The sequence below is a fragment of the Schistocerca nitens genome, chromosome 7, assembly GCF_023898315.1.
Source record: "Schistocerca nitens isolate TAMUIC-IGC-003100 chromosome 7, iqSchNite1.1, whole genome shotgun sequence".
In the NCBI taxonomy this organism is placed as follows: domain Eukaryota; kingdom Metazoa; phylum Arthropoda; class Insecta; order Orthoptera; family Acrididae; genus Schistocerca; species Schistocerca nitens.
In genome coordinates this window covers 346363220-346382324 of record NC_064620.1, presented here as the reverse complement: position 1 = coordinate 346382324, position 19105 = coordinate 346363220, and the positions used below count along the sequence as shown (strand labels likewise).

Below are 19105 nucleotides of genomic sequence, written 5' to 3'. Positions count from 1 at the left end.
GGGAAAGGGCAGGAGAACCAGAACTAGAAACAGTACCTTTCCTTTTGAAAGACTCGGCCGCAGAGCGACCTGATACGTGTTGACGTTTCATCTGCGAAACGTCCGCCCCGATACCACCCACTCCGACCAGGGGCTCTCCCCACGGGCGCCACCCAGCCTCAGCAAGGGCCACCTGGCAGGATGACCAGTGCCGGGAGTCCTGATGCCCCAAGGAGACGGGCATCTACTCCTTGGCCGACGTGGGGAGGGTGCAGCTCAGGTATCGGCAGTACGATCCCTGTGTTGTCAGGGGGCTACAACCTAGAGGGTACATGACGACCCCACCACTACGGGCTGGCTACCATGCTGGATTTCTGGTGCCATGGAAAGTCCATCATGATCGTAGGTGCAGATAGGGACGCACTATGGGTGTAACTTGTACAACCCATCAGGCGTTTAGGCCCAATTTGAGGAATAGTGGGTATGGTTACAACGCCGGTACAATGCTGAGTGTCAAGGTTGGAGTGCACTGAGGACCAGTGGTACACCACGTAAGGCGTCCTTCCCCAAAAGGCTCGTACTTCTGTAGAATTTTGAAAAATGGAGGTCAAACCCCAAGGGGGACCATCACATGGAAGGCCGAAACGGTTGAAACTCCTTTTAGTCACCTCTTACGACAGGCAGGAATACCTCGGGCCTATTCTTACCCCAGACCCGCAGGGGGTAGCCATGGAGCCATTGGTGTAAATCACTTCATGGCCTCAGCACATGTAAAGAATCGAGATGAAGTGACAGCAGAGAGCTGCAGGGTGAACTGAGTCCTTTGGGCCATGTGAAAGGTCCAGGCACAGCGACCTAGGTGTACACCATGGAGGTGTACGCGACTGGACCTCTAGTGTAGTAGGTGGTGAAGGTGGTGAAGACGAGGACTCCAGTTCACATAGAATTGTAAGCCCTGACCCGGGCTGCCGATGCAGGAGATGAACTGCCGTGGGTGGGAAAAGGAGACGATAATTCAGATGCGCAGAACTACGAACGTGTGCAACATAACTGGCAAGCAGTTGTGCACGTCTGACCTGCAATGGAAGAACTCCAGTTTCCACAAAGACACTGGTCACCAGACTCATCCTGAAAGTTCCCGTCGCTAGTCGAACGCCACAGTGGTGCACTGGGTCGAGTAAACACAATGCTGAGGGCGCCGCCGGACCATAAACCTGACTCCCATAGTCAAGGCAGGATTTAACAAGGGCTCTGTATAGCTGCAGCAGCGTAGAGTGATCTGCACCCCAGTTCATGTTGCTCAGGCAGCAGAGGGCATTGAGGTGCTGCCAGCACTTCCACTTAAGCTGACTAAGGTGAGGAAGCAGAGTCAATGGGCATCAAAAACAACTCCTAAAAATCGATACGTCTCCACTACAGTGAGGGGATTGTCAGTAAGGTAAAGTTCTGGTTTGGGATGAACGGTAAGACGCCGACAGAAGTGCGTAACACACGACTTTGCGGCCAAAAACTGTAAGCCATGGGCTACAGCCCATGACTGCACCTTGTGGATGGCTCCCAGGAGGCACTGCTCAGCAACACCAGTACAGGTGGAGCAGTACGAAATGCAGAAGTTAACTGCATAAAGAGAGGGTGAGACAGACGGCCCTGCAGATGCTGCTAGACCATTAATGGCCACTAAAAATAGAGAGATACTCAATAAGGAGCCCTGTGGGACCCCACTCTCCTGGATAAGAGGCGGGGGGGGGGGGGGGGGGCGCGACTATGGGAGGCACCAACTTGGACACGGGAAGTAGGAAGCCACAGGAAATTCTGGGTAAAAATCGGGAGCAGGCCTCTGATACCCCACTCGTATAATGTGCCAAGGATATGATGTTGCCAGGTGGTGTCATACGCTTTTCATACATCAAAACAGACGGCAACATGGTTTTGGCATCTGGGAAAGGCTGTTCGGATGGCAGACTCGAGGGGCACAAGATTATCAGTGGCAGTGCAACCCAGGTGGAAACCGAGATGGCATGGAGCCAGTAGGCCACGTGACTCCCAAGACCCAACCCAACCGCTGACACACCATACGTTCCAGCAGCCTACAAAGAATGTTAGTGAGGCTAATGGGCTGATAACTATCCACACCCAGCAGGGTTTTGCCGGGTTTGTGCATTGGTATGATGGTGCTCTCCCGCCAGTGCGACAAAGACGCCATCACACCAGATCCGGTTGAAGATCACAAGGAGATGCCACTTGTAGTCAGATGAGGGATGTTTAATCATCTGACTGATGATCCGATCGGGCCCAGGAGCTCTGTCAGGGCAATGTGCAAGGGCACTGAGGAGCTCCCACTCTGTAAATGGGGCACTATAGGGTTCACTGTGCCATGTAGTGAATGAGAGGACTGTCTCTTCCATCTGCCATTTGAGAGGGCAAAAGGCTGGAGGGTAATTCTCCAATGCAGAGGCACGAGCATAGTGCTCAGCAAACTGCTCGGCAATCATGTTTGCGTCAGTAAATAACAAGCCATTTATGTTAACACCAGGAACACCTGTTTGGGTCTGGTACCCAAAAACTCATTTGATCTTTGCCCAGACTTGGAAAGGTGACGTATGGCATCCAATGGTCAACACATACCTCTCTCTCAACACTCCTAAACCCACTTTTTGATAAGCTGGTGAACATAGGCACGGAGCCATTTAAAGGCTATGAGGTGCACCATGGAAGGGTGCCACCTATGCCGCTGTAGTGCTCGCTGATGCTCCTTAATTGCCTCAGTGACTTCCGGCGACCACCAAGGGACTATCTTTCACCGGGGGCACCCTGAAGAACAAGGGATTGCGTTTTCCGCCACAGAAACGATCATTGTAGTTACCTGCTCAACCACCACATTGATGTTACTGTATGGGGGAGATTCAACGTTGACAGCAGAGATGAAAGTTTCCCAGTCCGCCTTGTTTAAAGCCCATCTGGGCAGGCAACCATGGGCCTGATGTCGGGGCGGTGACAGGAAGATGGGGAAGTGGTCAGTACAACACAGGTCGTCATGTGCTCTCCAATGGATAGATAGGAGAAGGCCAGGACTGCAAACTGAGGGATCAATGACCGAATATGTGCCATGTGCCACACTGAAATGTGTGGTGGCCCCAGTATTTAAGAGGCAGAGGTCGAGTTGTGACAGTAAATTTTTGACATCTCTGCCTCAGCCAGTAAGAACTGTGCCACCCCAGAAGGGGTGACGAGTTAAAATCTCCCAAAAATAGGAAAGGTTTAGGGAGTTGGTCAAACAGTGCAGCCAATATGTTCAAGGGTACTGCACCATCTGGAGGAAGATATATGGTACAGACAGTTATTTCCTGCGCCATCCTTATCCTAACAGCCACAGTTTCAAGAGGGGTTTGAAGGGGCACAGGTTCACTGCATACACAGTTCAGGACGTAGACGCAAACTCCACCTGGCAGTCTATTATAGCTGCTGCAGTTCCTGTTATATCCCTTATAGCCACAGACGGCAGGGGTCCGCATTGCTGGGAACAAGGTTTCCTGGAGGGGAAATGCAGAAAGCAGGTGTAAAGCTTAACAGTTGCCGTAGCTCAGCCAGATAGTGGAAAAAAACCGCCGCAATTCCACTGGAGGATAATGTTATTGTGAGCCTGGGAAAGGATGAAGCGTGCAAGGAGGTGAGTTATGCCTCTGGGTCACCTGCTGCCTCCGATGGAGTATTTGTAGCCATTTCTATGGTGGATGAGGCATCAGTGAGGTCTAGGTCCACAGGGGACACTAAGATGTCCACTGCATCCTCAGATGCAGAACTGATAGGGAGTGGTGGTGTTGGGGCCACCAGAGAGTCCCGTTTCTTAGCAGACTAAATCTTAGTTTGCTTGCTCTCTCGCTTCTCTTTAGGGGCTTGCTTGGAAGATTTCTCCGAAGCAGCTTCAGGCACGGAGGAAGACCATGAAGCTCTTCGTCCAGCAGCTTTTGGCTCCTTGAGCCACTGGCAAGTGTCCGCCGTGGCATTAGTGGAGACCTTGGAAGAGAGGGCCCCATGGGACCCCTTCTGCACAAGAGGAGCTGGAGGAGGCTGTTGTTTCTCCAGCAGGGGGGAGGGGACCAATGTCCTCTGCGTTTGGGGGGGGGGGGTACCCTTCCTCCCAAAGAAGGTGCTTTGGGAGCAAAGGAGGAAGATTCCCCCCCCTGCCACCAAGGTGGCAAATGTATTCTGGTGGCCCAGAGGGCCCACTGCTCGTGGCATAGAGTGAGGAACCACTGGCACATGGGACAGCGATGGTTATGTAGCTGCAGCGTATGTCGACATCAACCAAATGGGGTTTAATCTTTCGAATTTACATTTAGCCTCTTTGTAAATCAACCGGTCCATGGTCATTTACTTCATAAATTTCTGCTCCTTTTGAACTACTGGGCAGTTGGCGAGCAGCGGCAGTGGTGCTCTCCATAGTTGATGCAAGTGGGAGGTGGCACACATGGAGTATCTGGGTGCAGTGGACGTCCACAGTCTCGACATATGGCACTGGAAGTGCAGCGGGAAAACATGTGCCCGAACTTCCAGCACTTAAAGCACTACATAGGGGGAGGGATGTATGGTTTAACGTCACAGCACACCTTGACCTTTTCAGGCAATGAATCACCTTCAAAGGCCAAGATGAAGGCACCGGTAGCAACCCTGTTGTCTTTGGGTCCCCCTGTAAACGCGCTGGATGAAATGAATACCCTGCTGTTCTAAGTTGGCACAGAGCTCGTTGTCAGACTGCAAGAGGTGGTCATGATTGAAAATAATCCCCTGGACCCTGTTGAGGCTTTTATGGGGAGTGACGGAAACAGGAATGTCACCCAGCATGTTACAGGCGAGTAACGCTCGGGATTGGGCTGCGGATGCTGTCCGAATCAAGGCTGCACCATTTCACATCTTGGGCAGCGCTGTCACTTCTCCAAAATTATCCTCAAGGTGTTCAACAAAAAATTGGGGCTTCGCCAGTAGAAAATAATCCCTATCAGTTCTGCTACAGACTAAAAACCGAGGTGAATACGGCTTTCTCCGTTCTGTAGCTCTACATTCCTCCCATGGTGTAGTGAGGGAGGGAAACGATTTAGGGTCATACCTGTTGGCACTGTATTCTATCTTGCCCTTCTTAGAAACAGCTGGAGCTGTAAAGTCACCAGCAAGAGATGACTTAGTCCATTTCATTGCGGGCCATCCGCCCTGATGCCACCGACTCCAGTCACGGGCTCTCCCCACGGGTGCCACCCAGCCACAGCAAAGGCCAACTGGCGTGATGGCCATTGTTGGGAGTCCTGATGCCCCAGGAAGACAGGCATCTACTCCTTGGCAAACATGGGGAGTTTACAGCTCAGGCATCAGCAGTGCGATGCCTGTGTTGTCAGGGGGCTACCACCAAATGGGTACATGACAGCCCCACCACAATAGACTGGCTACCGTGCTGAATTGTGGGTGCAGAGAAATCCAATATCGTCATGGGGGCAAAAGAGGACAGGAGACAACAGAAGAAGATGACATACACCGGAAATGTCCTCGCCCAAATAGTTGAATCGCAGGTGGAGAGGCAAAGCCATGACAAGAGATTCAGGAGATCGAATCTAAGGGCACTCGTGCACCATGTAAGGTGTCCTTCCCCATATGGCCCGCACTTCTGTAGAATATTGAAAGTGGCAGGTCAAACCATAGAATGAGATCTGAACTCATACGGCTGGAAGGTGTTAGAGTCCTTTTGGTCACCTCTTACAATAGGCAGGAATACCTCAGGCCTATTCTAACCCCCAGACCCACAGGGGTTGCTCAGTAGGTGGTCACATTTGAGTGTTTGCACACTGGGTATTGTGTAATAATTTCACTGCCCGAGTTCGGTATTGACAGTTTGTGCAATATAATCAACACTGCAGAGTTTTAAAAATATTGACACTGTCAATATATTGTACCATGTGAGGATGGTACTGTGCAATACATTTCAGTTTCTGCCGAGAGAGAGATAGAGAGAGAGAGAGAGAGAGAGAGAGAGAGAGAGAAATAAAATACCAGGAAGTGGGTGGGGAGGATGTATATGAAAGTACCATGCAGTACTTTAAGAAAAATCCTCACTTATCAGGAAATGCCACATACCTTGTCCACAATAGCAGAATAAACTGAAGATTTTTGTGAGATGACAGTAAGCAGAAATGTTTATTTTACTTGTAACAGTTCTCAGCATTGATAAGTAAGGTTAGGTCAGTTGTCCAGAGATCACACACATTTATTTTGTTTGTGACAGTTGTTATATTAGAGAAATACATATAAAACAGCACAGGTATGCTATACACTACATTGTTCACTTGTTCAGTTTGTAATTAATCATCACTGTGGTTTACAAATCTAAGCTGCCATAAATAAGCTTCTGGTCCATTGAAATGATCACAGGAAGCTTTTTCAGACTTATAATGTCCATTACACATAATTTCTCCTTTTCTTCTGCCAAACAAGAAACTCATTCACAATATATGCGAGTTCCCATATTGTTGAGCACAGACTTTTTCGCTACAAAGGCAGAGTTCTGACACTTCCCGGACATAAATATTGTGTAATATTGTTGCAATGTTCTTGGCCTTCATTACCACAAAACATATTTACACAATATTATTGAGTCAATAGTACTGAACGTGTAAGGGCCACTTGACAAAAAACATTAAAAGTGGGAATAGAACACATTCCCTCAAAGGCAGCATAGAAAACTGCTAAACTATTATTTTTTAGTCAGCTTAATTAATAGATAACAAATACTTAACGTCTTCCCTTCATCGGCCTCCTATGTGAAGGGCACTTCTAAAATAGTAAAATGCAGTGCAGTGGAAAAAAATGTGAACTCCATCTGAAAGTAATTAAAAATGGTGGATTCCTTCTGGGAGGAACGCTAGGAGCAGTGTCGTATAATGGTAGTCTGCTTGACTGTGTGCAATTTATAAGATCATCCGATGATGCTCTGTCTTCAAGTTAAGTAGAGGTGTTACTGGCAATAGCAAATCCATACCTGGGATTGTCAAAGTGAATGTAAGGTGAGAAATCATTCCTCTAGCCAAATGGATGGCCCATTCCCTGGGATACCCACATGACTTGGGGCCCAGAGAAAGACAATGAAGCACACAGTATGACTAAGGGCAGAGAGAAAATAGTGAATACCATCTCTCAATGTGGCAAGGGTAACATCAGTCAACAGCCTGGAGACTACTCATTGAGTCATGACAAAAGTACTGGGCTCCGTTAATGGATCAGCTTCACCATAAAAACATTACATGTTCCTGGCAACCAATGTTCTTCCTACCCAGTGGGAGATGCTAAAGCATATTCTGTTCTACCCATCATTTTAGAGCTGTCAGTTTAAATGATGGTACCACACTGATACACATGGAGAACAGAGAGGAGTAGATCAAAAGTAAACAGGGACAAAAAACTTTAGTTCTTTGAAATAATAATTCATGGTCTGGGTACTAACCAAGACGAAGCACACAGGAATATACAGAAAGCACACAGTAATGGGGTTGGAATGGATTTCCAGACCCTCTGTTGGGTCTTCTGCCCACCTGGGAGCCCCACCAGAGAGCGACTGTCAGAGGTCAACACCCTCAAAGTGTAAAAAGAATTTGGTAAGTCAGATTATGAAGTTATTTTAGGTGAGCAAGAGTTGTTGTAGTCTGAACTGAGAAAGTAAGATCTCTGCTTTGGCCACGAGACTGTCTATGGGTCAACTATGAAACACACTAGAAGCCAGCCTTGCTCCAGAATTATCAACTGGTCCAATCGGGACAGCAAGAGGGCCACATATGTACAGTGTAGGAAGTGCAACCTGCACCTCAAGAGTCGTGGGTGAGGAATCAGGAAGCATTAAGCTTCTGCATGCACAGTCTGAAATTGATCAACATAGGGCAAGCATGTCAGCTTTTTTATCAAAGAGGACTTCCAAAACTCAGGACTGCACAGCAATGTCCGAACACTGGGTATCCAAGTAGACTCCTAGATCAGAATAAACCATGATACAATGACAGAACTGCATTACTTGCAATTTTTTGGAAGAAAACTGGAGGCCATGGGAAAGAACACAACCGGAGGCACTTCAGATGGTTACGTGGAGCTGGAATTCAGCCCAGGTTACAGATTGGGAGCTATACCATACGCAACAAATGTCCACATGCTGCACAGTGGAACCAATGGTCCAATGGAGATCACTAGCCCATTTAAGGCAATAAGAAGGAGTAACACTCAGACCATAGCACTGAGTGATGCTGTTCTCTTCATACCATGGGGAGCTGAGAAGCCCACCAACTTGAAACAATGGGAAAAAAGCCTGATGTATAAAAATCAATAGTAACCCTTATAGCCCCAATCATGGAAGGAAAGTGAACAAGATGGTGCCAAGTGGTGTCTCATATAAGTGATAAAAACTGCAATGAGATGGTATTTACAAAAAGCCTGCTGGATTGCTGTTTCAAACCTAACCAGATGGTGACTTGTGGATTGCCCTCCCGGAAACCACACTGATAAAGAGGCCAGAAGGACCTGTGAACCTAGCATAATTGTTGGGCTACCTTCCTTTCAAGCAGTTTGCAGAACACATTGATGAGGATAATCGGTTGACAGCTATTAGTGGATTTTAAGTTTTTGCCTTGTTTAAAGATAGCAATGACAACATTGTCCCTCCATTGTGAAGGGAAAGGATCTTCTAGCCAAAGAAGTTGAAGACCCTCAGTGGAAGAGTTTGAGTTGATTAGATGCCCAGTCATACGATTTTGAATTTAATAAGGGGGTGGGACAGTATAGTGTGTCACTAAATGAGTTTAAAGACTGACACAGCCTCCTATCATTGAAATGTTCATTACGTAATTCAGTATTGGAGGACGGGGGGTGGGGGGTGGGGGGGGGTTTGGTAAAGAACGGAGAGAAGTCTCCAACTTGTCTTGTGTGTTCAAATGGAAAGGAAAGAAGAGGACGTCAATGCTGCTGCAAAGATGAGCAGTAAAATGTTTAGCAAGAACTCACACACTGGTACAAAAAGACCCCTACCCCAATCCTAAAAGAAGCAGCAGAATCTAGAACAGCTGTTAATCTTTAGCAGTCCTGCAGGTTGTGGAATTTGGTCACACCTTGGATGAAGAAGAACATGTTCCTGAGGAAGAGATGTAGCACCCCTGCATTCCATCTTATTGAATTTAATTAGGTAGCAATCTTCTGCAAAAAATTACTTTAAAGTCTTGAGTGTGGTATGTGGAGGATGTTGTTTGAGACATTGCTGGGCTCTTCAACTGTCCTAAATAGCTGTTTAGTATCTAGTCCACGATACTGACCACAGATGGAGGCAGCTTGTAAAAATGGGGATAGCAGCTCCAGAATGTCATGCGATTGTGTCACAAATGTCTCAGAACCTTGTCAATAAATATGGCATAATGGGGGCAAAGACGACAGCATACCTATACAGCTGCCAGTTGGCCCTTCCGAGACACACACAGTAACAAGGAACAGGTCTACTGGAATGACTACTGTGTAGCAACCACTGTTACGAATTGGAGGAATGGATCAGAATATCACTTACTGAGAAGGTGCCATGGGTGACACTTTAGCATATAAGGTATCAGCATTGAGGTGATACAGATCAAAATCGAAAATAAGTTTCTCAATCAGAAATTCCCTACCAGAGGATGTATACCCCAGAGGGTATGGTGTGCTTTGGAATTGCAAAGCAGCAGTAAGGTGGGGGTCTTCAACTTCTTTGGCTGTGGAATTAAAGTGGCCATCCCAAGGTGCAAAGGTGCCTGCCTGAGGATAAATAAACGTTACACATCAAATAGTGATTACCAAGACAGTTTGCACTCTCACTACTCTGCTTTCAAATGTGGTATACAGGGGAAACAATTATAAGACAACATTGTCAACCAATGTACAGACCCCTCCAGATGCTGTTCAGGGTCATGTCAGTTCTGACAGAAGGTGTGGTACTCAACAAAAGTTGGGGAATGGCCATCTGCAAAATTTGTTTTCTTTGAGAGTATGAGCGGTCTAAGGTGCTGCAGTCCTGGACTGTGCAGCTGGTCCCGGCGGAGGTTCGAGTTCTCCCTCGGGCATGGGTGTGTGTGTGTGTGTGTGTTTGTCCTTAGGATAATTTAGGTCAAGTAGTGTGTAAGCTTAGGGACTGATGATCTTAGCAGTTAAGTCCCATAAGATTTAACACACACACACACACACACACACACACACACACACACACGAGAGAGAGAGAGTATGATAAATAGTGGAACAGGATGACATTAGTTGCTGTAGATCTGGCAGGTGACTGTAATATCCAAAGATTTCTTCATTTTCTCATTGACTACTTTACAGAGATAGGACTCTTGTGTAAACTTATCTGCCCCTCCACTATGGGGTTGGAGCTGAAGAGGAGTGATCAGCACTGGAATTCTCACTCCATCATTCCTTCAGATCCTGGCTGGTATCACATCAGTGGTCTGTGGATTTTCATGGAGAGGGTGCACTCAGTGAAGCCATGTGATGCTTCCCCAGCTGGGTGCAAAAAATCAGGGTCCTCAAGATGGTATTGCACAAACCATTAAAGGAGATGACCTGTCTCTCCCATCGGTTAACTGACTTCCAGAACCATCAGGGGCTGACGTTAAGGGAAAGGAGTGAGTAAATAATCTACGTACTGCTAATTTCCTGGCCACAGTAACGGCCAAAGTCAATGGCATTAGGCCAGGGTATAAAACTTTTATTTTTTTCAAGCTTCAAAATATGAGACACCACTGATGACCTTAAGTTCCTGGGTTTTAAATTCCTTAATTAGGGGATCAGCACTTCAGGGATTGGGGAGGGCAACTGTCTCTGCAACCGACACAGAAGGATAATTACTCACACAGTGAGTTTTCATGAAGCAGCCGACTAGTCTCCACAAACTGGATTGTTCATACAATGGGAAGACGTATAGCCCAAGGGTTGAAATTTAAAGCACCATATTGGGGATGGGAAATGTATCTGCACATCAAAATGGTATCGCAAGAGTTTGACTTAGTAGGGAAGCAAAGTCTCCCTCAAAAATGAGGGAGAATATTCCAGTGTCAACCTTGTCGTCTGGCAGGCCTGTATGTACACAACAGTGGACCCCACACTTATTCAGTATTTCCAATTGATTCCTGATCACAGTGCAGTGCTAATCCCCAGTGAAACACTAAGCCTTGTACCATTTCAAACACTAATGGGGTGTTACGGTTACAGGTATGTCACGCACCCCCCCCCCTTTTTTTTTTTTTTTTTTTTTTACTACAACAGAGTAACACTCAGGACTGGGTAGGATTCGCTGTGTTAATTAAGACCAAACCATTTCATAACTTACTGAGGGAAGAGATCTCTCAACATACATTTTCAATATTCTGAACAAAGAACATGACTTAGTAGCTAAAAAGGACCCTCCGTCAGTCCAGCTGCAAACCAGGAACTGATAAGAGTAAGTGTATACAGTTTGCTTTCCATCCACGACAAACCTAAGGAAGGTAAGTTCTGTAATAATTTGCACTGAAGTATTCAGTTCTGTCTGAAGACACTGCTGGACTCTCATGGCAACTGACTGACAGCTAGGTCTTTTCAATGTGCAAGACACCCACCATGATGCCACCTAATCCAATCAAGGGCTCTCCCCACAAACACCACTTAGCCAGAGTAATGGCCACATGGTTTGATGACCACTGCCTGGAGTCCCAATGCCCCCTAACTCCTCATCACACACGGGTACACAGAGGTAACAGACCAGGCATCAATAGTGAATTCCCTAAATAGTCAGGAAGGCTACAACCATATGGGTACCTGACGAGTCTCCACCACAGAATGGCTAAAATGCTGATGTTTCACAAACAAGTTAGGCTGTCAACGGGGAATCTGTTCTACAGACCAATTTTGAATAAACAGAGTCAGAGAGTAGGCTGCAGCACAGGAAATGAAATACTGCAGTGGTTCGGGATCCTGTTTTCACCAAATACATACTCATAAAAGGGTTGTGAGCCCTCTAGGAGGGCAGAATGTTTTCTAATCAATGAAAAATAGTAGTTTCATTTCCCAAATGTTGATAAAGTTTTGAACTTAACACTTTTTTTATTTTCTAAATTGCATTTCCACTGAAGATTAGGCTTGTGGTTACAGCAAAATACTGTTCTCTTTTGGGTGTGCAATATGTTGTAATCCGGGGCCTCCCCTCAAACCTCTGTACAAACAAATTTGATACTTGTTAAGTTCTATTTGTGCACCATCATATCATCACTGTCGAGTTTATAACCACCTAGCTCCAATAGGAATGGCGATATGAGTAAAAACATTTTTCAGCTCCTGCTTTATAGGCTGCCTACATGATAGGGAAGTTGTGAGAGTAGCATCAGCCTGGTTCACTGACCTGTTGTGCAGGGGCTACATTTGCAGATGGGCATGGCTGGAGGAAGATTCAGAAGGCCGGAGGAGATGATTGGTAGAGAGGAGGAGGCAGGAGGGAGAGGGTAGGAAGATGTGGTCAGAGAGACAGGACTGAGGAGTTCAATGGGAGGGGCAAGGGGGGGGGGGGGGATAAACAAAGAGATGAGGTGTGCCCAACATATCTGAATGCCTATGCAGGCGAAGTCATGGGGAGAAGGCTAGTACAAAATAAAACAATACAAAAGGCATTCACAAACAAGACTTACCTGCTCACGCCTGCTGAGCATTGGATGCACAAATTTGCGGTACAGTATACTGGATCCCTTAGTGGCAGGTGAGAGCAGCCACAGAACCAACAGGATCTTGATCTCATAATAAAATGGAAACCTGAGGAACAAAGAAGATATACTTGTTCAAAAGTTAATTACTGTGACAACAATCACTACAACGGAATCTTACACTTACCAGAAACTCAGGAAGACGTCAGTGAAAGTTTCGGCACAGCTGAACAGGGCAAATACAATCCAGTACATCATCCACTTCACCTAGAGAAGTAGATAGAGATTATTAGCACGATTAAATTAGAAGGTAAATAATCTAAACAACAAACAATGATAATCGGCAATGAAAAATGAAGACAAAATTCATAACAGATTAAGTCCACATAATATATTGCATTTCTCATTAAAATTAAATCTGTTTGTTTCATCAGAATATTAGATGGCTGAAAAAACAAGGCAGCTTCTTTTACGTGTAAGAGTTTTGAAAACAAAAATTTTCTTTGTACCACCAAGCATGGGGATAAAGACATTTAATATACATAAAATGAGGAACCACCATGTTAGTAAAAGCTGAAGACAAAACTGAAGCACTTTATTATGTTTATCTGAACCTATAAGTACAAGAATGTGAGCAGTTATTGAAGAATAAATTTATTATAACCATAACAGTGTACAGATCTCAAATTTATGAGACATCTAAATTCATTTTTGACTTATGCTAAGCCAGACAAGACTAAAGAGTAACCAGTTTGTGGGCATTTCAAACACAGGTACATTAAAATATTATGACACAAAAAAGTTGGAAAAAATAACTCTCGTGCTACAAAACCCTTCTCCACGGCAGCAGGTGGATTTAATTATACCATTTTTGTAGACAATGCCCATGGTGAAAAAAATTTAGATTGTACTCAACTGCTAATACTATGCCTGGCTCCGGTGAACACTTTGCGAAAATGAAGCACACAAAAAACCACAAAAGTCTGAGAAATTCTCATGCAAAAAAAAAAAAAAAAAAAAAAAATGGATGGTGCTAAGAATCACATACAAGGTATAGAACAGGAAAAAGCATGTAAGGAAACAGATGCTAATGCATTTCTCAACAAATTTATCAATATTCCAAACAGCTTTCCTACACCAATGTCCTTAATTTCTGTATAAAAAGTAAAAGACTGGAAAGGTTAAAAATATATCATAAATGAGACAGGTAAATTTATAAAACTGCCATAAAGCAAATTCTAAATTACTGGCATTCAACAATTATTGCAATATACCGAGGAAATCTGCCTGCCATGAAATAAATTAACAATTCTAATAAAATAATTGGAATAAACAGAGAGGACAACCAGAGCCACTGCAACAGAATCACTAAAATGAATGATTCACAAATTTAATTTTTTTTAACAGCCATTTTCCAAATGTAGCAGAAAAACTATGGTCTGATAGATGAAGAAGCAAGGGGTATATTTAAAAGTCACTCAACCAAAATTTAAGCTGCTAGGCATGGCACAGACATTCTTTTCCAAAATTAACAGAAATGTTATAATTCTCAAAAGAAAAAGGTCACATGGTGTGATGGAATTTCAAAGCAAGTTCTGAAGATATGCTCTGGCTTACTAAGTTAAGCACATATGTAATACTTCATTAGCACAGATGCCACTATTGAACATCGTGTCAGTGAGTGAACTGGGTGATACTTATTGCAAAGTATACTACCTCTTCCTCTGGATATTCGAGAAGTAATACCGTAAAGACTAATATCACAAGTAAAAAGAAACTTTTGGCTAATACATTATACTGGGTTCCAGAAGGGTAACTTGTCTAGGAATACCATTTTATACATATAATCATCAAATATTACTACTGTTTAACAACAAAGTATTATCAATCATTAATATTTGTGATCTATTCAAAGCACTGATAGGTTCTATCGTGGTAGTCTTTCATAAATGACTAAATTTTGTGATGAACACATAATAACTGATCTGATCCATACTTTTGATGCTATCTCAGAAATTCTATGTATCTTCCCCCTTAGGTGGATGAGTGGGTGGTTGCAGTGTGCGGGGGGTGGGAGGGGGGGCAGGGGAAGGGGGGCAGGGGAGACAGCAGTCTTCAGTTACCACCAATGTCCAGGAAGACATATCTGCTCCGTAATCAACCCGAGGACACACACACACCCACCCTTAATATGGGTCTGTCTCATGTACCTCGACACACTTGGAAGAGGACAAATCTTTTCGCACTGAATCACATCCTCATCAATGATGGAAAAGGCAGCAGCGGAGATTCTCAATAATGATGCAACGCCAGGGTGAAAACATTAGGAAAGGCATTCACACTCAAGTTCCATCAACCACACAAAGCACTTACACAAAAAGCCCTGAAGTTTATTATATTTGTAAATAAAAATACTAAAAATTAATCCCTATATTTTATCTTAGTGTTAGGAAACCTTTCTGCTTTATCTTAGTTACAATCACCAAAATTACATGCATTTTTATTTTATTTGCTGATGGCTGTGTGTAGAATATTACATGACGTATGTTGCAAAGGCAATACAACAAAATATCTCTCATGTTCGGTAATATCAGAGTAATCACTAGATAACAAAAAGTAGTACAATTTAAACAATGCAGTGGAGACAAAGGTTAAGGCTTAGGAAAAATCATTACTCCAGTCCCACCATCTTATAGTTTGGGACCATCCATATTCATTGCTATATGAATAACTTTCCATTTAACAAACACCAGACATAGCTTTTACTTTTTATCAATAGGTGTTACAAAGCTGTCTTGAGCATCCACAACTTAGTATATATCTATTAAAAAAGTAAAAAATCAAGTTTGCTAGAGCAAAAAAGATCATACCTCTACTTGGACCTGTGAATAATGAAAACAAATTTATGAAACTCACTGAAACATTACTAAAACTCATTTTTAAAAAACTCTTGACAGTTTACATAACCTACTTCACCCTACCTCGACTAAATTAATATGGCTTAAATTCCATTGCTTACACACGCACGCACGCACACATGCACACACGCCTTTGTTGCTTGATGGCAATTGTGGAAAATGCACTGCACAACTGCTTGTTCCTAATGATGTCAGCTGTACAAATGTCACACCGAAAGGACCTGCCATTAGGTGTCAAGCAGCACATTGTGAGCCTCAATACAGACGCTGGAAATGAAAAGTTTAATAAATCTCTGTAGCCAGTCTTGGCACACTTCCAGGCAGTCAGAAACCAAGACAGGCAAATAAGAGGACTTCACAGATTTTTATGCTATACAACTATCTGCAGACCATTCACTAGGTAATGACATAAACTGCAGCAGACAGGAGCAGACAGGAGCAGTCAGTACTCCATCTCTAGCTGTTTAATTACTTGAAAAATTTTGGTACTTTTAGGCATTGCTCATTCCAGACATTGGTGAAGTAGCCAATATAATCTCTCCTACACTGCAGGTTGTTTCAGGAGGAATGGTAAACATTGTAAGTAGTGGTGATACAGACTAATACGAATACAACATTCCACAGAAGGTACCACATTTTTATCGGTTATAGAGGTACAGTTGTTAGTGCAATGTCAACAAATGTTCACAGACGGTGTTATGTGGAAGAAAATGGTTAAGCTCAAAGTTTATTTTCATAAATACCAACTCTGACTTCAGTGCATTTTCAAATTCTCTTGATAACACCATGTATAGCTCTCCTGAGGTCATCTTTCTGTTCTTTAATCTCTTGGGTTTACATTTTCTTTGTAGAGTTCATCTTGAAAAATTCCCACAGACAAGTATTTAAATAAGCAAGGTCCAGGGACATTTATGGCCAAGAAATGTGACCATTTCTACAAATTTATATTCTGTGGAATGTTATATGAGGATGACCTGTCACATGACAGATGCTCCTGGATGCTAGAAAGACTAGGTAATGGGATCCTGTAGGACAAACAGTAATCCAACAGGCTGAATCAACTGACTGCCGGTCATACCACATCACGCAGTTACAGCAAAGTTTTCTTGAAACTGTGTGTCCACAAAGGCAAGAGCATTTCCATCGGATAACTGATGTGTGTTACAGGTTTAACTGATACCATCACAAGTGAAGCTGTCTTCTTTTGTAAAGAATATTAGTAGGTTTACTTGACAATTTGCAAGTATCCACTAAATACCAATCATCTACCTTCCTCTCCTCCTTGAAGGTGTTGAACCCTCTATAAATGATAAGGATAGAGGTCTTGCGTATGTAATGTCAAAAATGGTTCAAATGGCTTTGAGCACTATGGGACTTAACATCTATGGTCATCAGTCCCCTAGAACTTAGAACTACTTAAACCTAACTAACCTAAGGACATCACACAACACCCAGTCATCACGAGGCAGAGAAAATCCCTGACCCCGCCGGGAATCGAACCTGGGAACCCGGGCGTGGGAAGCGAGAACGCTACCGCACGACCACGAGCTGCGGACCGTATGTAATGTCAGTTACATTCTTGTATGTGGGAAACCAACACAGTGAAATTCAGTGCTTGCTTGTTGAAGGACTACATTGTATGAGCTGAATTATGACAGACTTTATCCATACACTGTTCATTTGCACATTTAAGTGAAACATGAATGTTTGGCACTGCACCAGTCTCTCAGTCCAGTGAAAACATTAGTAAACACACTTTAATCTGGTACTCAGTGGCTAGAAAATTGCGAACAACATCATCTGCAGGCAGCTGCAGCATTTCTATCACAAATCCCACACACAAATACCATGCTGACACACACAGCATTTGTAAATATATGGGGCATGATTAAAGAAATACAGCAGAACTGGTTAACAAATTGCAATCACAGTAGAAAAATTCAACTATGTAAACTCAAACAACTTCAAAACAAAAATAAGTCAGCAAACAAGCTAAGAGTAACACATGGAATGAAAACTGCTCTCTGTAACCAGCTGTGTCTCTGTAACCAATAAAAACTGGATAGGCCTACACATTATATGGGATGTTTTATCATTTATTTACTATTCCTCGTTGTTGTTGTTTTTGTTGTGGTCTTCAGTCCTGAGACTGGTTTGATGCAGCTCTCCATGCTACTCTATCCTGTGCAAGCTTCTTCATCTCCCAGTACCTACTGCAACCTACATCCTTCTGAATCTGCTTAGTGTATTGATCTCTTGGTCTCCCTCTACGATTTTTACCCTCCACGCTGCCCTCCAATGCTAAATTTGTGATCCCTTGATGCCTCAAAACATGTCCTACCAACCGATCCCTTCTTCTAGTCAAGTTGTGCCACAAACTTCTCTTCTCCCCAATCCTATTCAATACCTCCTCATTAGTTACGTGATCTACCCACCTTATCTTCAGCATTCTTCCTTAGCACCACATTTCGAAAGCTTCTATTCTCTTCTTGTCCAAACTGGTTATCGTCCATGTTTCACTTCCATACATGGCTACACTCTATACAAATACTTTCAGAAACGACTTCCTGACACTTAAATCTATACACCCTATAAAAAAATCTCTCAGACCTCTCTGAATCATGAATGGTGTCCCTCATTCTAAGGACAGAATCCCGTCTCACCAGTGCAGTCCTCCAGCATTCTACATGTCAACTGCAGCTGAGGAACAATGGATTGGATTAGATTGAACTGATGAGGTTCAAGCAGGCTAACTATGAAGTCATCAGTCCCTTCCCATCCTAGACGTTAAGTCAGGAAGAGTCCTCAGAAAGGAATGACAAGGATTGCAACTGAGAATCAATAAATCCAAGAGACAGAATCAAGCAGAACTGAGAAAGAGGAAAGAGGGTTATAAGATGGGTGATATGCTGTGCCCACAAAGCAACTTTAGGACCCGAAACATATTAGGTAATGGATGACACACCCTCTGCATTTGATCAGCATTTCCTTACCCTCATTACAACAAGGAGACTAGGAACACTGACCAGGCGATAGAAACTCAGGACAGAATGATGACGTTGAGGCAGTAAACAGATGTGTAAAAGTTGGAAGGGCAGGAGGCAGGCCAAACCACCGGGCAAGGGCAGCCATGGGCCCCGTGGGTAGAAGCAGGTGACGAGACCAATGTGGCCTACCTCAGAGAGAAGCAGAGTCCACATTCAAAGGTACAACATAAAACCAGATTAGCCACTTACGCATAGCCTGTCAGGAAGTTTAAGGTTCTGCTGTAAGACAAACAAATTGGAGCAATCAAGTAAAATGTGAGCCACCATCAGATTGATGCCACCAAAATGAGGTGGATCTTCACATCACAGGATGTGGCTGTGGGTAAGACAACTGTGGCAAAAGCAAAGCCAACAATGGTTGACTGCCTGTGAGTAGAAGGAATAGGAGAATGTCACAAGGCTGTGATACTTTTTTATTACTCTCAGTTTGTTCACAGGAACCAGGGCACATCAA

At 44.0% G+C, this 19105-nt stretch overlaps 1 protein-coding gene across 4 annotated transcripts in view; it reads right to left on the bottom strand.

The window, feature by feature from the left end:
* The window catches only part of LOC126195026 (uncharacterized), a 313542-nt gene that overhangs the window by 103875 nt on the left and 190562 nt on the right, over positions 1-19105 (bottom strand). For all 4 annotated transcript variants that reach the window (XM_049933465.1, XM_049933466.1, XM_049933464.1 and 1 more), the window contains 2 exons: positions 12874-12953; positions 12675-12795 (listed from right to left, as the gene is read on the bottom strand). In XM_049933465.1, the coding sequence (XP_049789422.1) occupies positions 12675-12795; positions 12874-12953 (201 nt within the window). The remainder of the gene's footprint in view (positions 1-12674; positions 12796-12873; positions 12954-19105) is intronic.